This window comes from Miniopterus natalensis, chromosome 21, assembly GCF_054644295.1.
Source record: "Miniopterus natalensis isolate mMinNat1 chromosome 21, mMinNat1.hap1, whole genome shotgun sequence".
Lineage (NCBI taxonomy): Eukaryota > Metazoa > Chordata > Mammalia > Chiroptera > Miniopteridae > Miniopterus > Miniopterus natalensis.
In genome coordinates, this window is record NC_142101.1 from 14,555,747 (window position 1) to 14,580,774 (window position 25,028).

The 25,028-nt window shown below is 51.9% G+C and overlaps 2 protein-coding genes across 2 annotated transcripts; both read right to left on the bottom strand.

Annotated features, from left to right (window-relative positions):
• Nucleotides 1-1,205: 1,205 nt before the first annotated feature.
• MTARC1 (mitochondrial amidoxime reducing component 1) lies at nucleotides 1,206-14,020 on the bottom strand. Its single transcript, XM_087829058.1, has 7 exons — nucleotides 13,776-14,020; nucleotides 10,017-10,190; nucleotides 8,423-8,585; nucleotides 7,360-7,500; nucleotides 5,872-5,933; nucleotides 5,708-5,779; nucleotides 1,206-2,148 (listed from the first exon to the last, which is right to left on the bottom strand). Exons 1-7 carry the CDS (start codon nucleotides 14,018-14,020, stop codon nucleotides 2,022-2,024), a joined length of 984 nt encoding a protein of 327 aa, XP_087685184.1. The 3' UTR covers nucleotides 1,206-2,021.
• Nucleotides 14,021-15,270: 1,250 nt separating this feature from the next.
• MTARC2 (mitochondrial amidoxime reducing component 2) lies at nucleotides 15,271-23,794 on the bottom strand. The gene is made up of 8 exons (XM_087829020.1): nucleotides 23,471-23,794; nucleotides 22,220-22,393; nucleotides 21,110-21,272; nucleotides 20,041-20,181; nucleotides 18,674-18,735; nucleotides 18,514-18,585; nucleotides 17,276-17,415; nucleotides 15,271-16,348 (listed from the first exon to the last, which is right to left on the bottom strand). Exons 1-7 carry the CDS (start codon nucleotides 23,749-23,751, stop codon nucleotides 17,289-17,291), a joined length of 1,020 nt encoding a protein of 339 aa, XP_087685146.1. The 5' UTR covers nucleotides 23,752-23,794; the 3' UTR covers nucleotides 15,271-16,348; nucleotides 17,276-17,288.
• Nucleotides 23,795-25,028: the final 1,234 nt, after the last annotated feature.

Below are 25,028 nucleotides of genomic sequence, written 5' to 3' on the forward strand. Positions count from 1 at the left end.
GGATTTATTGGGGAAGATGATGGTATAGGTTACTCGATTATTTTAATTCTTCAACTCACATCAAGTGTACAGGAAACAAATTGCAATAATTCACCAACCAGAAAACATATACGTGCACCTGTCAACTTGTAACGTGACCTCAGAGCTAGGCTCGATTCCAACAATTTCTGACCCCTTTTCTAAAACCAGTAGGAAATGCACAGCTTTTGGTAAAAAGCATGTTTGCTTGACAGTCCTTGGAAAGTGGGTGTTTGCCTGGGGATGCTGTGTGCGCGCGAACCCACCTGTGAAAGGCCCAGGCCACAGAATTACTGGCTTTGCCCGTTAACCTCGGTCAGCTTTCAAAGCCAAGAAGTCAGTAAGATCTGAAACTAGTCAAAGTAGCTTCCATTTACTTACATTTTTTTCATGATTTCATCAGCTTCCTAATACAATCAAAGGAGAAAATAGCAACGACATACTTCATCCGAATTTAGTTACATAACTCCATCAACAGAAAAATTAGACCTTGGTTTTTAAATGACAGACCTATGTTTTCCTTTTCTCCCATGAAAGGTCTTTGGTGGTTTATTTGGAATCACACAATCCCGTTTCTTCTCTTCTGGGGGCTTCTGCAGTTTCTTACCCTGGACCTGAAGAGGGGCACCCAGTGACGAATTGATGGAACCAGCAAGGATCCAGGAGGGCTCCGTGACAGTACAGCCCCCCTTTTAGGAAACCATGACTCTGGCAGAGAAGCAGAAAACACCTGGAGGGTACCCGACTTCCTTTAAAGAAGAAAATTCTAGAATAGAAAACCAAAATCTATCCACAGGTATTTTTTCAGTCTTTTCAAAGGCATGGGCTGAGCTGCCCCTCCTCGCCTCTAGATGGCACCACCAGTCCTTTCAAGAAGGTTCCTTTTTGCCCAACGGGCGTGGCTCAGCAGTTGAACATTGACCTAGGATCCAGGTGATCAGGGTTTGATTCCCGGTCAGGGCACACGCCCAGGTTGCGGGCTCCATCAATGACTCTCTCATCATTGATGTTTCTATCTCTCTCTCTGCCTCTTCTTTCCTCTCTCTGAAATCAATAAAGATACATTAAAAAAATTTAAAAAAATTAAAATCAAGAAGGTTCCTTTTTGCTCTTACCCGAAGGGGGCGCCATCATTTATTTCCTGGGCAACATGAAACAGCATCTCAGACATCAGACCAGGGGTCTGCCCCTCTCTAGTGGGACCATCCGTTCTCAGATATCAGAAGAAATTCTGGATCATGAATGGAATATATCTGATATTCTGTCTCATGTTTGTTGGTCTTGCTCTCCACAGGTTTCACATGAGAGGGTGACAGCAACGTTGCCCTCAGGAGTTGGTTTTCCAGCCTGACATTTCTGCTGTCCCTCAGCCCAGAGGCCCTGCATGCTGTGCAGATCCTGGACTTGAAGAGGGGCACCCAGTCACGAACTGATGGAACCAGCAAGGATCCAGGAGGGACACCGAGGAGGTTTTCAGTGTTTCCTGAAGGTCATGTTCTTTACCCCCTTTCAAAAGCTCCCCCTGAGCTCGAGGAGAAAAGCGAAGTGAGGTTCCAGCCTTATTTGCGGAGCTACTTAATTTCCATTGCACGCCCCACGCATGCGGTCATAAAACCTTCCAGAACATTCCTCTCACTCGCCCACTCTTCCTCTGTCTCTTCTGTTCTCTTTCCCTAAGGACTGGTAATGAGATGGTGGAGGTGAGCACTCTGGGTAGATGAACAAAGAAGGAAAAGAAAGAATTATCCCACAATCATAGTTAAACATGGAGTTTTCAGAATCTTGTCTTAAATTTAAGCGGCTTCCTGAAGGCCCACTCAGTTATGGAGACCATATTTCTCTGCTTTGAGCACCAGGGCACTGGAAGCTTCGGGACACGAGGAAGTCCAAAAGAGGAAAGGCCTGGAAACCACAGGTCTAAAGAAAATGCGGAGGTGTCAAGTGTTGGCATTTCCGAAGACATCTCTTCAAGGCATCTGATACCCCAGGACCTGCGACTCCTGTTACTGGCCCAGCAGGTACACGGCGTCTCCCACTTTGATTGTCCCTGGGTTTTCCGGAACAAAATACTGTCCAAAGAGAGGCGATTTTCCATATAACTTTTGTTCAGAAGGGTCACACAGGCGGTAACTACAGTAGGAGAGAGATCATGATGAGTCACAGCCACACAGAAGCGAGAGCTCAACTAGCACGTGGTTTCACCAGTTAAGGTCAGAATCCGCCCCAGGCTAGTGGTGCCCATCAAAGTCCAACAGAACAGCGCCCCCCAGGGCACACACCGCACACACCGCACAAGCGCAACCAGCGGCCACATCCCCACGTCTTACCCAGGGACACCGGGGATCTGTGTACGTTGAAAGGGCACTTTGGGGTGAGGAGTCCAAATGAGCCCTTTACACTGGCCACGGTGGGGCGAGGGGGTTGGTTTGTACAAACACAGCTTGGCAGGTGACGGTGCATTGCACTGTCTTGGAGTAGAAATGGAAGCACTAGGGGAGTGGAGTGTGGCCAGCCTGCCACTGCCTCCCTAGGTGCCATCTGGCCCTGCCCACCCCTCCTGGATTTTTGCCCCACCTCCAGCTCCTGCTAAGAGCACCCCCGCTGGGCTGCGGGAAGGAAGCCCCACAAATGAGACCAGCAGTGCCCTCTGGTGAGGACCGGGAGGTACACCAGGCTGAACAGCACTGGATCACACCGGGATCTTCCATGATTCTGTCAAATATACACACTTCTGTTGGGATTAATAAGCTACACACTCACTTAAACGCTCCTTTCCTAGGGTATCTTCTGCCTCAGTGAATATGAAACATTCAACTACTCTGATGAGCAGGAGGCCGGAGCCGCGCTGATCAGCTCAGACAGAGGCCTCCACACGGCAAGGGTGCAGTCAGTTGGGTGGAAACCCCGTAACCTGTAAAGTGCGGTGCACCAGGGAGGGCTGCTCGTTACGCACTCTGCCTGCTTTACTCATTAACTGTCAGAGCCCCGACCGTGACTAGGCAGGGGCTCTGGTCACTGCTGGGCTCCCAGGCAGGGTCACAGGCCTCTTCGGAGACCTCGCTACCTACTGGCTCCCTGGCCAGGCGAGGTCCTTCCTGAGCGGCACTGGGACCGTCCATGGAGAGGGGAGCGTCCGAGGCTGAGCCGGGGGGGCAGGGCTGCACTGAACGCTGCTGCCTCGGAGGGAGAAGGCAGAGGTGCCCACAGCCTCCTCCTCCGGGAAGGCGTCCAGTTCACCAAGGACCACAGCCCACATGCTCACAGTGTACAATCTTTTATCATCTTTTTTGTTGTTATTGTTAATCGTCACCCAAGGATATTTTTTCCATTGGTTTTTCTTAGAGAGCGTGAAGGGGAGGGAGGAGGGGAGAGAGAGAGACAGAGAAACATCGATGTGAGGGAGACACATGGATTGGTTGCTTCCCACACTCACCCTGACCCAGGGCTGGGGATCGAACTTGCAACCCAGGTGCATGCGCTTGACCAGGAATCAGACCCGAGAGCCTTGGGTGCACAGGCCGATGCTCTAACCACTTAGCCACACTGGCCAGGGCCAGGCCTGACTGTTTTACAGACAAAGGCTCCCCTGTGCCCCCAGCCTGTGGGTGGCAGCATCAGTAGGCAAGGTCAGCAGAGAGGTGTCCCTGCTGAGAACTCACATTTGGAAGCAACACAGCCCTCGGCCACCAGGAGCACACAGAAGGCAAAAAGCAGTGTGTCTCCGAGCATCCCGCCCCCGAGCCAGGACGGTGTCTGGACACCACTGTTTGCTTCGAGTCCCATGATTTATGTCACGCGGCCGGGCCCTTCTCGGCCCGATTTATGACCACCTGTCCAGGAGAGAACATAAATTACTACCTCTATGGCAGTTTAAATCTCAGCGAGATAGGAGAAGACACCTCGGCTGGCTGCTCTGTCTCCTGGGGGCTTAGGGGCAATTAGGGGAGACGGTGGGGCTGCAGAAAGCCTGCAGAATTTCAGGAGAGCCCTGCTGGTCCCCATGACCCCTGCCTGCCTGCCCTCAGTCTGTGTTTGGGATCAATTATCCTCTATAAACACAGGCTCCCCATGGAAAGGGGGCGCTGAAGATTCAAAGGAGCAGCCCAAACACATGGAGCGCTCTCAGGAGGCTGAGCCAGCCACGGCGGACACTTTACATCCCCAGGGAAAGATGCCAGACGCCAAGCGACACGGTGGCGACAAGAATCAGACGTATAGGAAAGGATGCCGGTCAATTCCCGCAGTCACTCGGCTGGTTTGACACAGAATCATCCAGCTCTGCCCTGCCCTGTTCATTTCCTGGAGAACACCCAGAGTCTGAGCCAGAGGGGGACCCGCTGGTGACCACATCAGTCGTGTGTGGCAGAGTCAGGGATCCCGTCAGGGAGGGGCCAGAGAGTAGCTTCTGGAATAAGAGCATCGGCAGTGGGTGTTGGTGCCAACCAAAGGAAACTCAATTGTTGTCCCAAAAGAGGCCGGGAGCTTGGTGAGAGATCAGAAGGAAGGGGTTATAGCCGGAGTCACATCCCAGGGGGGGAGTCTGGTCCCACGACCCCCAAGTATGACTGCCTTCCCCTCCACGTGCTCTTTCACGGTGGCTTCGATGCCAGATTGCCACCCTGCAACTTCATTCCATCCCCAAGGCTTCCCGGGTGCTGAGCCTCTGTGCCTTCCCCCTCGAACCCTACAAGTGACACCCAGAGACAAGAGTCAGGGTCAAGGCCAAGAGTCTCGGGGGCTACAGCGATGAGCCCTGCCACCCACCTGTGGCACTGCACCCGATTTAGAAGGCGCCAAGGAAGATGAGCATCGTTCACTCACTCCCACAAGTTTCCCCAATATCTCACCCCAGATCTGAGAGATAGCGGCACAGAAATGTGGGGGTTGGGAATGTTCCAGCAAAGGTGATGCAGGTGGGGTGTAGCACATTCACAGATGACATATAAGAATATACATATAATTCCTATCTCATAATTCACCCACAGAGCACCTCCATTAACATTTTGGTTTCCAGGCTTCTAGCCTTTTATGGACTCATGTGCATTTCTATGTTTTAAAAAGTAAAATCGAGTAAACAACAAAGTAAATGCAATAGATGCTGCTTTGTAACCAGCTTTTAAAAATGAACATTGTCTTAACTTTCTGCGTATTCCACTTTTTTCCTATAATTGTGTCACAATATTTTATGATGAAAATTTTAAAGGAAACATAAAAGGAGAAATATTAGTGCAATGAATCCCACACTTATCATCCAGATTCTACTTAGCAAGATCCTGACACTTTTTTCCCCCCATATCCCCTTTTTTTTTTGCTAAAATAATCTGCAGCACATCCCAGACACCAGGTCACCTCCCTATATACTAACACCCCTCTTCAAAACATACGGACGCTTCTCACATCGCCACAATGCCATTATCACACCTAGTAAATTTCTGGTATCATCTAATACGCAATCCATAATATAATCTGCCAAAATACATAAACAATGTTTTTTAAAAAAACTTGATTTGTTTGAATCATGAATTCTCAATGAAAAATAAAATCCTATGTACAAGCGGGCATCCTGGGGACCAGAACACCCCGAAGTGTTTCCCAGAGTCTCGATCACGAGGGCCCACCAGATCCAAGACTGTATGTGTGGAGGCATCTCACTGACCCTTCTTAAAGATACTAAATTTCCTGTTCCTACCTCTTCAGGGTCTCCAGCGGCTCCTTCCTGCTCATGACGCCGGTGTCTGGATCCACCGTGGTTAAAAGGCACCTGCACACACAGACCCACAGGGCATCACACGGGGACAGAGTGACCTTGTCCCTCCCCCCCTCTTGTCCTGGGCAGCGAGGGAAGCATCTTACCTGGAACAAGCCATCACCCTCTTCAGTTCCACGTCACCAATTAGAAGCTCGTTCCATGAATCCTAGGGGACCGGACACAAAAGTCACATGAGCACTCCGGAGCCCTCGCCCTGACATGTCACTGGAAGCCTCTAAACTGCATATGTGTTTCTCAACGGCCCAGAAAGCTGGGCACCTCGGTGCAGAGCAGCCCCGGCCTGTACTGTGTAATCGCTCCACCAAGGGGCACTGTCGTCCTAAAAAGCATAAAAGATCCAGAAGGTGAGAAAGGAGTTCCAGTTAGGAAACTAACTTAAGAAATATTTCCAGAGCCCCTTTCGTGTGCAATAAAAACCGTTAGGAATTGATTCCCAGGTAAATTAGGTAAAAATTTCACCATATGAGGAACAAATCTATTGGTCAGGTTTAGAAGAAGGGGTGACCAATGAAAAGGGGCCACTGCAACCAACCACATGAGAAAGGGGGGGGGGGAGGGACATGGTCCAGGGAGGGAGAGGAGATTGGGAAGAAGACAAAGCCCCCAAGATTTGTCTGTCGTTTGAATGTGGGAAGTAAGAGAGAAAAAACAAATGGGGGGTTCCCAGTTTGGGGCCTGAGCAAGCACATGGGAGTCAGTATGTGGAAATCAGAGCTGCTATACAGGGGTGGGCAGGACTGGGCAGGGCAGGAAATTCAGCCCTCGGTTTTGGGCATCCTGAAGTTGAGCCTGGCACCCACGTGGAGCTATGGAGAAGGCGGTGGGGTTCTCAGAGTGGAGAAAACTCTGAAGAACAGCCTGGAAGCAAGAGTACAGGCAGAAATTGCTACAGACTGAATGTGTGCACCCTCCCAAAATTCTGATGTTGAAACCAAGCCTCCACCCTGGCCAGCACGGCTCCGTTGGTTGGGTGTCATCCCTTGCACCGAAAGGTCGCTGGTTCAACTCCTGGTTGGGCACAAGCCTGGGTTGGGCCTAGATCCCCGGTGGGGAGTGTGCGGGAGGCAGTTGATCGATGTTTGGCTCTCACATTGATGTTTCTCTCTCCCTACCTCTCTCTCGAGAAATGGATAAAAATATATATTTTTTTAAAAGAAACTAAGCCTCCAGCAGCCGCAATGAGAATGCCAGTCTTCCCCAGAAGGGTCATCGACTAACCAGCAAAGCATCTTCACCCAGACAGGGCCACATGCGTCTCTGTCCCACGCTCCAAGCACAGCGTGTGCTCTCTGCTAAGGAAACCCGGTTCAAACACGCGTCTGCTTCCTGGGAATTCTCCTGAGACGCTCAGGCCCGCAACTGCTCCCTGAGGCCACATCTCTGCCTTGTCTATATCTGTGTCCCCCACACTGATCGGGTGATCAGGAAATTGAAACATTGACCGTGGTGCCTTATAGGGCCAACAAATGACGCATCTCTAGAAATAATCTAATCGACGAACATCAAAGACTCTCGGACCTTAAAAAAAATAAAATAAACCCAAGGAAAGGCCAAGCGAGGCCCCGTATTACCTCTGCATAGACACCACACCCGGAAATGACGATATTGGGCCGGAAATTAGTGGCTTTAACTCTCTTCCGCAGCCTGGAGTTGAGATCGGCCAGGGAGGCTTCAGAGAGGATCAGGAGCGGGCTGGCGTCGGAGTAAGCGATCTGACAAGGAGACAGACGTTGTCTTTACAGGAGGCACACAAAGGATTTCTTTGTGGGCCTAGCTCTGGGGACCCTCCCCTTTTCCTCCCCCAATCTCTCTAAATATTTCTCCGGTTCTTTTTAACAGAAAAGTCACAGTGGCTCAGAAGGTTCAGCTAGCCGTGCAGATAACAGGAATTATATGATAGAGTGAGCAGGACATGACCTTGGGAGCCCAGAGCTGCCTGTGGGCAAGTGCCCTTGGGGAGCTCACTCCACCTGTTTAAGCCTTTAGTTTCTCACGTTTAGTAAGGTGGTTGGGCTCCACGACCTCATTATGTGAGAATAAAAAAAAAACCACTGACTGATTCTATGGATATTTATTTTTACGCAATTCCACACATCTGTGTTAAGGACTTTTGCTGACTGTGATTAATAACTGAACGACACAGTATTGGGCTCCCAACCCTACAGTTATGATGAATCCGTGCAGCCTTGTTCCTGCAAAGGCCAGTCTGGTCATTGCAAATCTGTGGATCGCCAGACATATACCCATTTGCACCACTGTGGTCTGACCCTCAAAGGCAACCAAACCGTAAAAAGGCCGGACTCATGCAGTGACAGAATGGAGCGGAAAAGTCACTGCCGTAAAATATTCTGAAACCCTAAGAGCCCCAGCAGGCTCAGGTAAAGAGCAAGGTAGATGCTGATGGCCAGCAATGCAAGAGTTTCCCCAAATCAAGGGACACAGATGATGCTCCCAAGGGAACAGCTGTATTTTTGCCCGTTGCTATTGCCCAGGGGCCACCTGGCAAAACAACAGAGCTGAGCTCAGCAGATATGTGCCCTGCCCGATGGGCTGGAGATGGACAGCTCTCAGCTCCCTAAGAAACCTGCCTTCCATAGGACACCGAAGGCCAAAGCCAAGGGGCGCTCCTCTCACCTGGTCTGTGGGCCGGAACACGCTCTTTATTTGGTGGGACTTTCTCGGTGCCATGTGAGGCTCGAAGTGCACCAGGCGGTAGGGCTGGCTGTTCAGGAAGCTGGTGATCCACTGGGCCGCGGCCTCGCCGCAGTCCCTGCCCTCGATCTCCAGGCCGTGCACTCTGCAGGGGGCAGCAGGGGTTAAGAAGGGGCATGGCTTTGCAAATCTGGGCACCCTACCATGCCCTACCCCCATGTGCACTGCAGCATTGTCCACGGTGGCCAAGACGCGGAAACAACCAGTGTCCTGCGATAGAGGGCTGGATAAAGGATATGGTACATATATGCTAGGGAACACTACTCAGCCATGAGAAAGGACGGGTTACTGCCATTTGCGACAACGTGGGTGGACCCTGAGAACATTACGCTAAGTGAAATAAGTCAGAAAAAGCTAAGAACAGTATGATTTCACTCGTGTGAGATAGAAAACTGAAACTCGTGGACACAAACAGCAGTGTGGCGGTTGCCAGAAGGAAGGGGGTGGAGGGTGAAGGGGGTCCTAATATATGGTGTTGGGAGAAGATTTGACTTTGGGTGGTGGGCACGCAGTGCAATATGCAGATCTTGTAACAGAAACCCACACCTGAAACCTGTATGATCACATTAACCCATGTCACCCCAATAAATTCAATTAAAAATAAATAAATAAAATTAAAAAGAAAACCACAAAATTATACTAGAAGCGTATTATATTTAAAAACTCCAGGATATTATTGAAATTATATTGGTATTGCGTTTTGTGAACTTTTGGGGTGCCTTCAGATATTTTCCAGCTAACCACATTTTTTGATGTAATACATTCGGAATATGGATTCCATTTGGCATTTGAATTCAAAATGCAGCAACTGGAACAAACGTATAATTAGACCAAATTTTAATTTCCCCATAATAGGATAAAAAATCAACTCTAGACAGGATTTCTTAGAAGCAGTGCTAGTTTTCCTGGAATCATTGCTTCCTGTCGCCCTTCTGATGTCGGGCGGAGAGCCTTGGTACAGAGGGGTCCTGGCTGACTCTCCCAGCTCCCTGGGACTCGGACCCCCCTGGCAGCTGCAGGTCCGATCATTCTTCTGGTCACAGCTGCTTGTTTCTATCTTGGAACCACCTTTTATTAGACCTACATGTCACGGGTCACACAGCCATTTGTGACTCCCTTCCTAACTCCCATTGGGAAGGCTCCCAGTCTTCCCAGGCAGGGCAGGGCCAGTCCTGAGGTTACACGCAGACCCATTCTCACCTCTTCCAGGACCCTCTCTCCAGTCACTGCCACCCCACTTTGGTCCTTTGGCCTTTGGTGGTGTGATTTGCCCCCTGCTGACATGTCAACATGCTTTTGTCCCCAGAGTTTTCCAACACGGGACTTTGATATCCGTCAACCCCACATAAACATACATTTCTGAAGTTGCTCCACCTTTGTGATATTAAGGACTTGCTCCCACCTATGGAGCATTTGCAATCAATGACTAATTATTAACCACCTTTCTCAGGGTTCCCTCCCTAATTCGAACTTTCTCGAAGCACTCACTCCAGGGCTAAGAAGGCCGTCTCCTCACCTGCACTTGAGCACGGCGTTCGTGGCAGGCGTCTCGATGGGCAGCTGCAGGTCCTTCGTGTAGGCTGCGCTGAGGGTCAGGGTGTCCCCCTCGCAGGTCAGGGAGACCAGGACCAGGCGAGGTTCCTGGCGAGCAGTCACCATGTTCCCCGTCTCATTAATCACCAGCCAAAACCTGCCATTTGCAAAACACAAGATATGCAGGGACCCTCACGACAAGTTGCCAGTCTACGGGACCCTCAGTCACCTGCTGTCACCTCTGACTTCCTCCCTCCCCATAAACCTACTATGAGTGTGACTGTGAGCTCAGCAGCCCAAGACTGAGTCTTTCAGTTCATTGCAGAGTCTCATAAGCATTCAAACATTCGACAATTTCTGCAGAACATTTTGAGCTCCCTGATGGCACCAAAATCAGAGACGTGGATTCTATTTTCATCTCAAGTGAGAGTCCGACCACTTTCATTCCACCTGCCCCAAGGAAATGACAATAATCTGTTGCCCAGAAAGACTTCGAGGGCCCGCAGTGCCTGGCACACAGGAGGCATTGGGCTCTTGCCAGTCGAAATAACAAGACCATTCACACAGCTTGGAGTTCAGCTGACCACATTCAATGCCACGTACGCCTTGCCAAGTCCACCCCCGGCCCCCTCGTTTTAAAAAAATTAATGTTTCCACATTCAGAGCTGCAAATCCTGCAATTTACTGAAAAGCCTATTGTTAATATGGACAATAATATTTCTGGCCAGTATTCCTGGTCTAAAGGTACTTCCCAGAAAGAAAAAAAAAAAAATAGAGAGAAGAGCAAAAGAAAGAATTGTTTCACAAAAAGAAAAATGCAGTTCTGCACGTTGCCTCTCAGCTACCAAGGAAGCTAAACACATGGATGTTTCCGTAATTTCGATTCACGCTGGATTGGGTGATGGCTATTGTGGAAGTGAGCTTGTGCTATGCGGATCTAGAGACATAGAAAAAATATGGCAGGTGCTTCGGGTCATGATGTCCAGCAGGTCTTCGGGGTTGAGGTGTGCAGCTACACTAGAAAGAGTAGGTCAATGCAAGCCCTTCCTCCTGGACCTGGACAGGGGTCTGTCCTCGGCCAAATCCTTGGCACCAGCACATGCATTTTCTTCCTAGTAATTCTTTCTAGTAACAATGGTAGTCTGACCTTCCCAAAATACCAATCTGATTGTGTCACCCCCTAACTCTGCAGTAAGGCAGGTATTGTCACCTCCCGGTGCCCTCACCCACACCAGCCTTTCTTTCTCTTTTTAATTTTTTTATTGCAGTATAATAGATACAACATCCAATACCTGGCAAACTCTTAGGTATATACCCAAAGGAACTGAAACTGTTCCTCACAATGTCAAAGGGTAGAAACAACCCAAGTGTCCATCAACAGAGAATGAATATTTTTTAAACGCGATTTTAACCATTTCTAAGTGCACAACTCAGTGTCATCATGCACATTCGCAACGTTGAGCAACCACCACTATCTATTTCCAAAACCTTTGGATCATCTCAAACAAAGGCTTTGTACCCAGCCAGGCCGGGCGTGGCTCAGCGGTTGAGCATCGACCTAGGATCCAGGCGATCAGGGTTCGATTCCCGGTCAAGGCACAGGCCCAGGTTGCGGGCTTGATCCCCAGTCGGGGACGTGCAGGAGGCAGCCGATCAATGACTCTCTCATCATTGATGTTTCTCTTTCTCCCTCTCCCTCTCCCTTCCTCTCTCTGAAATCAATAAAGATATTAAACCAAAAAAAACAAAAAAAAGACTTTGTACCCATTAAGCAATACCTCCCCATTTCCCTCTCCCCTAGTCCTGGTAACCTCGAATCCATCTCTATGAACTTGCCTATTCTAGGTATTCATGTAAGTGGACTCGTAATATTTTTTCTTTTGTGTCTGGCTCACTTCACTTAATAGAATGTTTTCAAGATTTAGCTATACTATAGCAGGTATCAAAACTTCATTTTTTTTGGCCAAATACTATCCCATCATGTGTACATACCACATGTTGTTTGCCCATTCATCTGCTGGACAACTGGGTTGATTCCACCTTTTGGCCATTGGGACTAACACTACAATGAACACTGGTGTACAAGTATTTATTCAAGCCCCTGTTTTGTTTTGTTTTGTTTTTAAATATATCTTTATTGATTTCAGAGAGAGGAAGGGAGAGGGAGAGAGACTTGAAACGTCAATGATGAGAGTTGTCAGTGATCGGCTGCCTCCTGCACGCCCCCGACTGGGGATCGAGCCCACAACCCGGGCCTGTGCCCTGACCGGGAATCGAACAGTGATCTCCTGGATCCTATAGGTCGATGCACAACCGCTGAGCCACGACTGGCCAGGCTCAAGCCTCTGTTTTCAGTCACTTTTGGTAAATACCTAAGAGGACGCCAGCCTTTCCCCCAGCAGACCTGTCCCCTCAAGCCCAGCGTCTTTCCCCAGTTTATCACCTCTCTCTAGGATGCTTGTCTCCCAACTGACTTGCCTGGAAAATTCGTAATCATTTTAAAATTTTCAGTTCAAACTATGATGTCATTCCTGACCACCCCAAACAGTTTCTGCCTTTCCTTTCTCTGTGCTTCCCGGCACTTGTCCCATTGAGTCGGTTGTCACATGGGACGGGAAGCCTTTGTTTGCATCTCTTGTTCACATTTCTTGGTAGCATGGCAATAAAGGATTTACTACAGTGCCTGGCGCAAATGCCAGCTCTTACTACTATCCACTGTAACATGGGCCCAATACATGTTTTTTTTAATTGATATAGTACAATGACAGTGCCCTTCACCTCTGGGCCTACAGACTGAATTCCACCATCCTGAGTGGGCCGTACACACGGTGGAATAGCTCGGACTCTTGGCTTCTTTCCTGCAGCAAAGATGCACAGCTCACCTTTCAAAGGCGCCATGAACTCCTGTCTGGGGAGCCTGAAGAAGAGCTACAGCCCCTCAGCCCGTGTGTTACCCCAAGAAGCCCTGAGGGCTGCGGAGGGAGGAAGCAGTTTGAGGTGCAGCTCTGCCACGAGGCCCGGGGACGGCCTGAAGCCAGGCCCCCGAGAGGACTAAGCTACTTACTCCGGGCCTCTGCGAGCGTCGCTGCACCCCAGGAACTCACAGGGATGGTGCCCACCCAGGCAGGGCTTGAGTAAAACCACCACACCAGCCCCGGTGCGCTCAAGGGAGCCGGGGCCCCGCTTCCACTGCAGCGCGACTCTGGGCCGGGAATAATCTGTGCACGGGCACTTTTTAAGCTGCAGGAAACTTGAGCGTCAACTGCTGTCCTTTCCGTCCCATCCTGGGCTGGGCCTGGGCCTGGGCCTGGGCCTGGGCGGGCTCTGGGAGGGCTGGGCTGGGAGGTGGCTCCAAGTTGCCCCAAGTTCTCAAGAGACAGTGATGCAAAAACAGAAAGGCGGGGGCCAATCCTGGCTGGCAGGTTCTACTACTAGACGATTGGCAGGCACCTGGGGACCGATGTCACACAAGCTCCAGGGGCGCAGCGTGGGAAAGAGCCCATGGGAGGCAGAAAGACAGCCACCCCTGCAAAGCAGGTCGGGACCCCGGGGAGGTGATGCCATTTCCCCCCCTTTCTCCTGGTGCCACCAGCTCTCGGTGGTCGGAAGGGCCCGTGAGGGGGCTCCGCAGACCTGCCCACCTGGGCCCCGCCCGCTCCCCGCCTGCTCCCCTGCAGGGCCCGCGCTGCCCCCCCCACCCCACCCCCCACCCCACCCCCCCCCACCCCGCGGAGCCCGGTACCTGTCCCGCAGGTGGCCGCTGCGCAGCCCCAAGGCCGTGCACTCGGCCTCGCTCACCGCCACCCCCTTGCAGGACTTGACCGGGTAGATCCACAGCTGCGCCACGGCGCCCACCTGCTGCAGCCGCGCGCGCCGCCAGGCGACCGTCCCCAGCGCCACCGCGCCCAGGCCCAGCGCGGCCGCCCCGAGCCAGGCGGACCTGGGCAGCGCGGGGAGGCGCGGCGCCCAGGAGCCCGCGGCGCCCATGGCCAGCGGGTGCGGGTGCGCGTGCGGGTGCGCGTGCGGGTGCGGCGTGGGGGGCGCTGAGCCGGGTCACCTCCGGCGCGCGCTCCGCCGGGGCTGGGGAGCCGCTGGGGGCGGGGTGACCTCTGTCCCCGGGCCCAGGAGGGCGGCTCCGGAACCCTGCCGGGCCTATGGGAGCCCGCGCCCGGCCGGCCCGGGAGGGGTGGGCCCCGGGCGCAGGGCGGGAGCCGGGCTTGGCCTCCAGACTCCCAGCCCCGCGCGCTCAGCCCTGCCCCAGCCACGCTCCGAGCGACCCATTGATTTGCTCACGTATTTCTGGGTTGTTATTTAACTTAGGAGAAAATTTGCGAAGCAAAGCGTGATTTCCAGTTAGAAATCAGGCGGCGGGCAGGTCGCAGCCTTTGGGGAGAGTGGGCGCCTGTGCGCCCAGGTGTCCTTGGCCACCCTCCCCACGGGCCTCCGGAGGCGGGGAGCAGGGGTCCGGGGAAACAGACCCATCTGTCCTACTCGCTTTACAAGCTCAGGTCTCCCTCTCCCCAAATCCAGGAACTGTGTTCGGGGTGCACAGGTCAGCGTTGCTGCAGCTATTGGGGTACATCCATGAGCCCACCTCTTCCAGGAATGAGCTGGAAGAAGGGCCTTGGTCAGTCCAGGCTCCCCCCCTCCCCCCCCCGAAATGTTGAATGGCAGGTGCCCTGGGGGGACACAGTGAGGAACACATCTCAGAACAACGCAGGGCTTTGGGCCCTATATTCTCCATAGAAAAGACAGCTTGGGGACATGAAGTTTTGTGGATTTCTGTTTCTCTCTCTCCAACCCCCCCCCCCCCCCCCCCCCCGTTTCTCTTCAAGAATTTAAAGAGAAAATGTTGCTTCTCTATGTTAATGGTTGGCTTTAAAGTTGGCAGGATTTTTCAATTTCATTTCCAAAATTGACCCAGGGACACAGCTAAGGGAACACCTTTCCCTCGCAGGGAAAGGAGGTTCACTGCAGTCCCAGAGCCCAGCAAATGAAAATAGAAGGAACGGCTGCCCCTCTCTGGCCACTGGGGAGTGTCTGCCCAGTCACCGGCCATCAGGCTTCAGACAGGCTGCCTGTGTTCTCCCCGACGCCCGTCCCCCACCATAGACGGGAGGGAATGTTTGTGGATCCGATTGTGTCTCCACTCGGCAATCAGAAAGGGCGAGCGGAAACTTCGGTGACTGAAGTTCTGCTACAAGATGAGAAAGCCCCGGAAACAGGCTCATAAATACCAAAGAAAAAGTACAAGAATCACATTTATTAATAGTAAAGAAATCACAGAATTATTAAGTAGGTTAATTCATTCACATATTATTACGTCAGTGAGAATTTCTGTTGAGTTGTACCAAGAGTTTATTTCTGTTACCAAAAAATAATAATTACTTGCACCTAAAGAAATATGTGCAACCTTCTTTCTCCTTACCCCAACTCTCAAACTTCCACTCTTTTCAATACCATTCTCTTCTTGATCATAGCTGGATTTCCAGGTGGTGTACCTGGCAATTACACACAATTTCTTTTACATGGCTTCATAGAGGCCTAATTTAACATAAAAACAAGGTTTGTAAAATAATTGCCATACTCCGTACAACCTGATTCCATGATGCACAGGAGTAGAAAGTCAAAAGGACTCAATAGCCAGGTAAAAACCAACCAACAGAGCCCTGGACAGTATGGCTCAGTGGATAGAGCATCAGCCTGCACGCCGAAGGGTCGGTGGGTTCAATTCCCGGTGAAGGGCAAGGACTTGGGTTAAGAGTTTCGATCATTCACATCAATGTTTCTCTCTCTCTCTCTCCCCCTCCCTCCCTTCCATTCTCTCTGAAAATCAATGGAAAATATATCCTTGCGTGGGATTAACAAAAAAACAAACACCCAACTTAACAGAATTTTGTGTGTTCACATATAAAGGCACATCAGGAAACCTGTTCCTCATTTTGCCAACCCATGGAATGGTAGGTAATACAATGTAAACATTTAGAAAAAACGTTTGCAGCTGTCGAGCAGACGCTTTATACTTTCTTGACTCATCAATATTAATGTCAGAAGCATAATAGCTACAGTTAACATTGGAAATAATTTCATGGACAATTTTATTTATTTAAAAAGTCTTCCTCACCTGAAATCTATATAACTTTCTTATTCTCAAATCACCTCTACGACTTTCCTTGGAGCACATATAATTCCAAAAAATTAAAAACAGAGATTCATTTCCAGGGTGGAGATGGTCAGAGGCTGGTGATAAGGATTCTTGAGGTACTGTTGTTATTGTAGCTAAAATCCTGATCAATGTCTCCTGGACTGTGACACCTAAATAAATAATAAGAATCTGGTTATTTGCTTATTTCTCCTACCAGTCATTCATAATTCAAATACCCACAAAAGTCACTTATCAAAATGCAAGAAACAGAAACCATGTCTTGCACTAAATTACCTTAATGGGAAAAGGCCACCTAACGCCAGATGTGGAGTCTGAACCACTAGCCTACGGGGTCCGTAGGATGGTCAGGTGAGAAGGTCAGAACCCAGGCACCTGAATGCACTGACTTCTTTTCAAGCTTTAAATCCTATTTTAAAAAATCATTCGCTACACAGTATTTCACAACCCGCCCCCTCCCCGCCCCAAGTTGATTTTGAATTATTTCAACATTTCCCCTTTGCTCTGCTGTCGGAGACAGAAAACAAATGATGAGGTAACTCTCATTCCTGAATAACATTCCTTAATGAGCTGGGCACACAGACCTGTCCTTCTGCAGGGCTCCAGCATCAGCATTTTATCATGAATGGGGGCAGGGGATGGACAAGGCTGGGTGGGAGAATACAGATGACCGAGAGGATTAAAAATAAAGGGCACTGCCTGGCCACTGTGGCTCAGGGGTTGAGTGTCGATCCATGAACCAAGAGGTCGCGGGTTCGATTCCCAGTCAGGGCATGTGCCCGGGTTGCGGGCTCGATCCCTAGTAGGGGGCGTGCAAGAGGCAGCCGATCAATGACTCCCTCTCATCATTTATGTTTCTCTCTCTCTCTCCCTTCCTCTCTAAAATCAATAAAAACATATTTAATAAAGAAATAAAATAAAGGGCATTTCCCAACTCCAAAGATCTGAACGCAAGCTGCTCACGCTCCCAACAGTTAAAGCAGCAAAACCTACAAACACCTCAAGGTGAGAAAACGTGGCAGCAACTTCAAGGCTCTCTGCCTTCCTGAAGCTAAGCCGGCCCTTTGCCTGTCACTCACCCTCGTGGGTCCGTCACTGCACCATCTTATACACGGGGTCGCCAACTTTCAAGCTTCCAATTTTTTCCACCGAATAATAGATCCCAAAAAGTGGGGATGACTTGTATATGGGCTTCTCAGAAGGACTACACAGGCGATAGCTGAAAGAAGCCAAAATTCATCCTCAGGCACAAAAAGGGCTAATAATCTAAGTGCTTCCGATAGAATTCAGGCTTTCGTCCCTGGGTTACTTATAAATAAGCCTTCAGTCAAACTGCAAATAATTCTGGTTTTTCTATAAGGGTCTATCCTGAGAGTCTAAACCATTTTCCTATGGCTTCTGTTTGGGACCAAAAAGGGGGGGAAAAATTTTTATATGTGACTTAAATACTTAGTTTACACATGGACCTCGAATTTCACAACTCATGGAAACAAGTGCTCATGCAACTGCAAGGAAAACGAACCTCGTTGCATCTTCAAAAGCAAAACGAAACAGAATTATAAATCTGAACGTTTCAAGAAATAACCTCTTCTCTCACCTAAACTCATTAGAAACCAACACCAAAACAAAGGGAAAGAAACAGAATAAAGCTCCCCCCATAATGTTAAGTTGGGTTTAAAAACACATTTTATATTGAGAAGTAAAATCAGGCCAAATTCTTTACGTAACGAAACAGATGCTAACAACCCTGGCACAGGAGATGTTCCTGGATAAACTCTGACAACTCATCTCTTTCTGTTTTTTCTAATAGTTTACGATACAACTTCAATTATTCTCATAGTCCTTGATATTGGTTCTAATAAAGAAATCTGAGTTGCAATAAAAATAAAGTATTTGCGGTCTTCACAGGGAAAGACACATGTAAGTGTTATTAAAAACTGATATAAGAGGTATGAAACGTTCAAGACGTACTATTATACAGTTAAAAATTTATTGGCCTTGGCTGGTGTGGCTCAGTTGGTTGAGCACTGTCCCAGGCACCAAGAGGTCGCCAGAGCGATTCCCAGTCAGGGCACAAGGCAGCCCATAGGTGTTTCTCTCTCTCCCTCTCCCTTTCTCTATCTTGAAAATCAATAAAAACATATTTTTTAAAAAAGGCAAAATCACTAGAAGATGCACCCAGAAAAAAAGAGGAAGCCACACTCCCATTAACCGATAGACACAAATCAACCAGCAGGCAGAGTGGAAGGTGCCCAGATGGAGCACCTCTACCCACAGGTGGGGGTAACATTAAAAATACACTGGACACGGGTCCTACCTCTTCAGGGTTTCCAGGGGCTCCTTCCTGTCAATCACTCCGGTATCTGGGTCCACCGTGGTCATAATGCACCTGTCAGGCAGGAACCCCGGGTTAGGTGACGATTAGGAACCAATGGGACTGCCGTACCCCAGAGGTCAAGTCTCGGGAGAGTCCTTACCTGGGGCAAGCCAAAACCTTTTTCATTTCTGTGTTGCCGATGAGGATTTCATCCCAGGTATCCTGGGAGAAAAGGAAACATTACCTGTTGAGTGAAGGCTTCCCTAATCTTTAAAGCAGTTTATTCTGTGGCTGGTACTAACCATAAAGGGAGCAGAAGACAGCAGTGCAAGAAGACATCAGAAATATCTCCCAGGGGGACTCAAAGGGGGGAGGCATGCTGGTGAGTCCCAGCTCTACCTCTTTTTTTAAAAAAATATGTTTTTATTGATTTGAGAGAGAGAGGGAGAGACAGAAGCATCAATCGGCTGCCTCCTTCACACCCCCTATTGGGGACTGAGCCCCAAACCGGGGCATGTGCCCTGACTGGGAAATGATCAGGTGACCTCTCGGTGCCTGGGTCGACGCTCAACCACTGAGCCACACAGGCTAGGTTCCACCTCTTGACTCCCAGTCTCAGATGCTCAGAAACTTGACCGTCAGCAGCAAGAACAGACCTTCTCTAGGGGCAGTCGCCATGAGAATCGTAAATTAACTCAAAGGCAAATTTATGGATATAAAATAAAAAATGTATGGCTTGCAAGACAAGCCCAGTCTCTCCTCAAAGCTCAACTACAACGGAAGCCAAGTTAAAACTGGACATTTTTTTGATCCGTGGGACATTCCCCAAGGGAAATCGGTCATAAGAGTCACAGATTCAACACTTTCGCCTCCACACAGAGGCAGCCTGACGGCGGGTCCCAGCGTCCCATGGTCACTGGCCCTGCCCTTCCTGTCCATTTCTTATTGACCTCACCTATCCTGCTTCTCTCAGAGACAGAGACCTGCCCCCTGGCGCCAGAGGAAGAGGGGGACCAATGCAATTTTGCTATGTGGCCCTGGCAGTGGCTTAAAGGAGGCAGAGTTGTGCAGACAGCTTAGATTCATGGGACTTCTGACAGGCGCAGGAGCCGCACTTGGCCACACATTAGCTGTGTGATGCTGGGCAAGCTACTCAACTTCTCTGAGTCTCAGTTTCCACATCTGGAAAATACTACTCACCTCAGTGACTATCAAGCATTTTCTACTGTGAACCAAGGTACAAAATTACATTTTCTAATCGCCAAAACTCAGACGCCACCAAGGTGTCCTTCAGTAGGTGAATGTAACAGTGGGGGTTATATGGGAAATCTGTTATTTTCTTCTCAATTTTACTGTAAATCTAAAGTGGCGGCAGCAATGAGTGAATGGCTGGAAAAGGTTAAGGTGACTTGGGAAAGGAGTTCCCGGCACGGCCGCCCCTGCAGGGTCTGAGCTGGCGCGGGCCAAAGGGGACAGCAGCTCCGTTAGCGTCTTGAGCGTAACGCACAAAAACAGCGAGCCGCTCACCTCCTCAAACGCGTCACAGCCGGTCACCACGATGTTTGGCCGGAACTGGTCCATCTTCAACTTCTTCTCCAGCCTGGTGTTGAGATCGGCCAGGGAGGCTTCGGAGAGGATCATGATTGGGCTGCAGTCCGGGTAGGCCACCTGCGCCAAGAACACGGCCCCGTCAGGCCTCGCCGCCCCGTGAGATTCCTCGGGCCAACTGCGAGGCTAAGCAAAGTCTAGAAGCAAAACCACCTGAGCGCAGAAGGTGATGCTTTGGACTTGGAAACGGCCAAGTCAGCTCTGGGCTTAGGGCAGGGCTCCCGGTCCAAACTCCGGAGGCAGCAGCCAGGCTCGGAGCCAACACCCTCCAGACGCCACTCTCTTTCTGGTTCCTCACTCCAGAGCCCAACAGGTGACCCCCCCTTCCCACGTCATTCCCACAGCAGCAGCATCCAAGAGGGGAAGGGTCTGCGGCCAATCAGCTCTACTCTAGCAACAACTTCTTTCACCTGCCCCTGCGCACTCAGCATGCATTTAATTAAGCACCTACTAAGCCGCAGGCATTATTCTAGGTGGGGAAGTCGCAGAGAACAGAGCAGATAAAACGCCAGGCATTCAAGGAGCTTGTCATCAGGGAGTCTGGGGGAGACACCCCGAGGTGCTTGCACTTTAAACCCCATCTCACTGCAGAATCAAAGGCTCAGAGGGCAGTTTCTTCGGGAGGAGCTGCCTTCTCAGCACCTGGCATAACCATCCCGCATGCTGACTGTGAAGGCAGCCCTGGGGGAAACCTGCTTCTGTAATTTTAGGAAACCTGGACTTAGTCCCAAACAAACCTCTCACTTTCACCTCCCCAATTGTTTCCTCCTGAGGCCCTGGGAGTCGCTCCTGGCTTCTTTCCCCTGCACAGGTGTCTCCCATGTTCCATTCCCTGTGTGGCCCCAACACCTGCTCACGGGGCACCCTGAGGATCACTCTCGGGGGTCATGGCTACACTTTCCTGACTGGGGTCCCCAGCGTGGCTCTTTGTGGGTGGAGAAGGGAGCGTGACCAGTGGAGGCGAATGGGCCGCTCTCCGGCAGCTCACCTGGTAGTTCTGTACGAAAGCTGGCAAAATTTTCCTCGACATCCTTCCCTTCATGTTCTTTTCGAATTGAACCAGCCTGTAGGCTTCTGTTTTCAAAAAGTTGGTGAACCACTGAGCTGCCTCGTCGCCACAGTCCCTGCCCTTGATGTCAAGACCGAAAATCCTGCAAGGGTGATAAGAGAGGCCAGGGTCACCTCCTGCATCGGCAGACTCTGGGGCGGGAGGCTGGGCTGGAGCCTGAGACTCTGCATTCCTAGAGCGAGCTTCGGATGCCTCAGCTGCTGGCCCGTGGGACCACACTTCGAGTAGCAAGGATTTAGGGTGCTTTCAGAAGGAGAGAGGACGCAACTCTGAATAGAAGTCCATTCTACTAAAATAAAAAGACAAACCCTAAAGATTGGCTCTTCGCACTCTCTGTTTGTGTTAATCACGCTTTTTGATTTTCTATATTTTTGGTGCTTCAACATCTCAGGGCCTCGCTGATTCTAAAGAAAGTGCCCCTCCCAGGGCTAGTTAACTCCTAGAGATAATAAACCACCAGGCTTTCATATACACGCGAACCAATCCAGAGCCCCCAGCCATCTCCTCTGTTGCTCTTTTAGACTCCAGGCCACCATCCCTTGCCCTGGTCAACCAGGGTCAGGTACCAGACAACTAGGGACAGCCCCTATGGTCCAGAGCCCACTGAAATGATCCACGCTGGCCAATCCTAAGCCTCTATCCTGCCCCATAGTCCTCTCTTTGGAAACCACAATAAAGGCTCTTGCTCACATTTTTCCTGTTCCTTCTGCCTCCTGACCAACCCTGGTGCTTCCCCGAGTAACCCTGCACAGCATGGGGCCCCCCCATTTCTAGGGATTTGTGAATATAAAAAACTTCTTTCTTTGTGACAGTCATTTCCAAGTCTGCATGTCTTACCGTATCTCATCAAAACGATCCCCAGGTACCCTTAAAGCAATACCCTGCATCAGCTACTCACGCCTGACCCCCCGCATTTCCTTTACCAGTCTCATCCCCTACTGTATACAAACTGTAGCGAGACAGAGTACAGGGAGGAGCCCTTAGGGAACCAGGCCTGTCGCAGGTCCCTGAGGCCCCCTAACACAGCACCTGCAGTCGTGGATCACGTTTGAGGAAGGCAGCTTGCTCGGCAACACCAGCTGGTCCATGCCCGGAGCCTTGAAGATCAGGCAATCGTCCTCATAGGTGACAGAGACCAGGACGAGGCGAGGCTCCTGCCGGGCCGTGACCATGTGTCCCTCTTCCTTAATCACCAGCCAAAACCTGCCGACACACAAGAAGGGGCACACTCAGAATTCCACTTCTACCCTCTCCACAGCTTCCTGCCAGCTTTCCACTTCACCAAAATCGCCCTGCCCCAACTCGGAGACAATTGTTTTTTTCCAACACAATTACTCAGCTCCAGCCAAATTCTTTGGGTCCAAAAAAAGTTAGTGCCCCCCAAAAGGAGCTTGTTTAGGAGAGAGTATCTGGCCAACCCACAAAAGTGACCAGTTCTGGAAATCCAGAAAACAAGGCCAATTCACTCCCTGCTCCGACAACTATGTTGCTTATCTGGGGCCTCAGCTTCTATCAGAAAAGAAAAGGCGTCTTGTCACTGAAGTCACCCCAACGGTGCCAGACCCTATGTGCATAGAAACTTTCCCAAAGGTTCTTCCCTGGGGACCACTCTGCTTCTGGGAGAGACACATACTATCCTCTTGGTGATAAATATGACCCATGCAGTCCCCCTGACAGCCCCTCTCCCCGACAGAAGACTTCACTCTGCTCATTACACCCTGCCTGGGACTGGACACGGCAGGGACAGGCCCCAGCAAGGCCAAGGCCAGTGCGCCTGGACAGGACCTGGTTCCAGCCTGCCCTCTCCTGCGCTTGTGCCATAGCCAAGGCAGAAAGTCTGGAACTAACGGGCGCCGCGCCCAGCCCTGCTGCCCGGAGGGAACTCTGCCCCCGGCGACCTTTCCAAACCTGAGTCAGACCCGAGGTGACCGGCCCCGCTCCAGGACCAAAGACTGCCCCGGAAACGCAGGTGGCCAATCTCTTCTCCTTCCGGAGGGGATGGGGGGATGGGGCGTGGGGGAGATGGGGGAATGGGGCGGTGGGGGAGATGGGGGAATGGGGCGTGGGGGAGATGGGGGAATGGGGCGGTGGGGGAGATGGGGGAATGGGGCGGTGGGGGAGATGGGGGAATGGGGCGTGGGGGAGATGGGGGAATGGGGCGTGGGGGAGATGGGGGGTGGGGGCAGGACAAGCCCCGCCTCCCCGCCTCCCCGCGTCCCCAGCAGGTCCCGCGCCGACTAGACCCCCCCGCCCCCGCCCCGCCCCAGCGCTCGGCCTCACCTGTCCCGCAGGTGGCCGCTGCGCAGCCCCAAGGTCGTGCACTCGGCCTCGCTCACCGCCACCCCCTTGCAGGACTTGACCGGGTAGATCCACAGCTGCGCCACGGTGCCCACCTGCTGCAGCCGCCCGCGCCGCCGGGGCCGCGCGCGCCGCCAGACGACCGTCCCCAGCGCCACCGCGCCCAGGCCCAGCGCGGCCACCCCGAGCCAGGCGGGCCTGGACAGCGCGGGGCGCTGGGACACCCCGAAGCGGGCCAGCAGCGACGAGCCCGCGACGCCCATGTCCCGAGCAGCGGGCGGCGGGCAGCGACTCGGCCGAGAGCGCGCGCGGGGGCGCAGCAGGCGCGGCGCGGGGAGGGGCCAGCGTCGGGCCCGCCCCTGCCCCGGACACTCGGGCCGTGCGCGCGCTGGTGGTCCCGCCCCGGGGCGGCGCGGGGAGGAAGCGTGCGCGCGCCCGAAAGCGGCCCCCGGACCCCGCAGCCTCCGGGGGGGGGGCGGGCAAATCGAGGTGGGGTGCGCCCGGGTGCCGTGCGCCCCTGGGGGGCAGTTGTGACGCTCAAAGCAACTGGGCCAACCTCCCGCTTAATCCGGGCTGGTCACTTTCGCTTAACTCCTGCCTCCTCCCCGAGCCCTGCAGCGCGACAGCCCCCAACCAGCTACTCCTCACGGCCCCCCCCCCTCCGATTGCGCCCTGACACCGGCCCCGGGGTTGCTGGACTGGGGCGCACGGAAAGCGATTGCGGTTTTCAGAATGGCTGGTTTACAAACGTGTAGAAACGACTCCCCCCCCCCCCAGGATGGCTCCGAGAAAGAAGGCAGAGCTTGCTCCCCTAACCCACTGGGGGGGGGGGGGGGCGTCTGCTCTGCGCCCCAACTCGAGCACCGCCTCTTGCAGCCCAAGGCCAAGTCTCCAGGGTGACCCTGCTAGACAGGACCAGGGTCTCAAGGTCTGGGCAGGCCTCAGGCTTATTCCCCGCTCGGTGTGAAAATGTGTCGCAGACGCAGCAGTGAAGATGAGCGGGCAGGACCCGGGGGGATGAAAGCAGCCGGCTGCCCAGGAGAAATCCGCGCGTGACTGAACAAGTGGCCCGTGGGAGCCACGGCGACGCTTCCCCTGCAGAAGGCAGGGTTTGGGGTGTGCATCCCCTGATTCGTTTTTTACTGGCTGCAAGTCCATAAAACTACCCTGCGACAGCCACATCTCATTGTTGAATAGAGCACCCTAAGTGGGGAGCCCCTTGAGTTCTGTAACAACCCCAGCCCCCCCAACCCCACTCCTTTATCATGCCGCCTGGAGGTTTCAGGGTTCCTTTGGGTCCAGTCGACTTGGGGAGAGGGGCCCCTGACGGCCTCTTTTTGGAGCACTTACTAGAAAGGGCTTCTGGTTGTGAATCACTCCTGTGTCCCTTGGCAGAGGGGAGTGTGTATGGCCCACACCTCAGAAATGTCCTTCTCAAGGGCCCGAAGCCATTCCGTCGAAATGGAGACAGGGCCTGTCTCCCAGTACCTTCAGTGACTGCCAGCTAGTGGACACAAATGGCTGGCTGTTGTTCTCCGGG

Coding starts and splice junctions, on each gene's coding strand:
- MTARC1 (XM_087829058.1), bottom strand. CDS start 14,020: ATGGGCGCCGCGGGCTCCTGGGCGCCGCGCCTCCCCGCGCTGCCCAGG. Junction 8,586..10,016: donor AACGCCGTGCTCAAGTGCAG/GTGAGGAGACGG, acceptor TGCCCCCTGCAG/AGTGCACGGCCTGGAGATCG. Junction 2,149..5,707: donor CCGCTGGAGACCCTGAAGAG/GTAGGAACAGGA, acceptor CTCCTACTGTAG/TTACCGCCTGTGTGACCCTT.
- MTARC2 (XM_087829020.1), bottom strand. CDS start 23,751: ATGGGCGTCGCGGGCTCGTCGCTGCTGGCCCGCTTCGGGGTGTCCCAG. Junction 18,586..18,673: donor AAGGTTTTGGCTTGCCCCAG/GTAAGGACTCTC, acceptor CCTGCCTGACAG/GTGCATTATGACCACGGTGG. Junction 17,416..18,513: donor CCCCTGGAAACCCTGAAGAG/GTAGGACCCGTG, acceptor GGCTTCTTTCAG/CTATCGCCTGTGTAGTCCTT.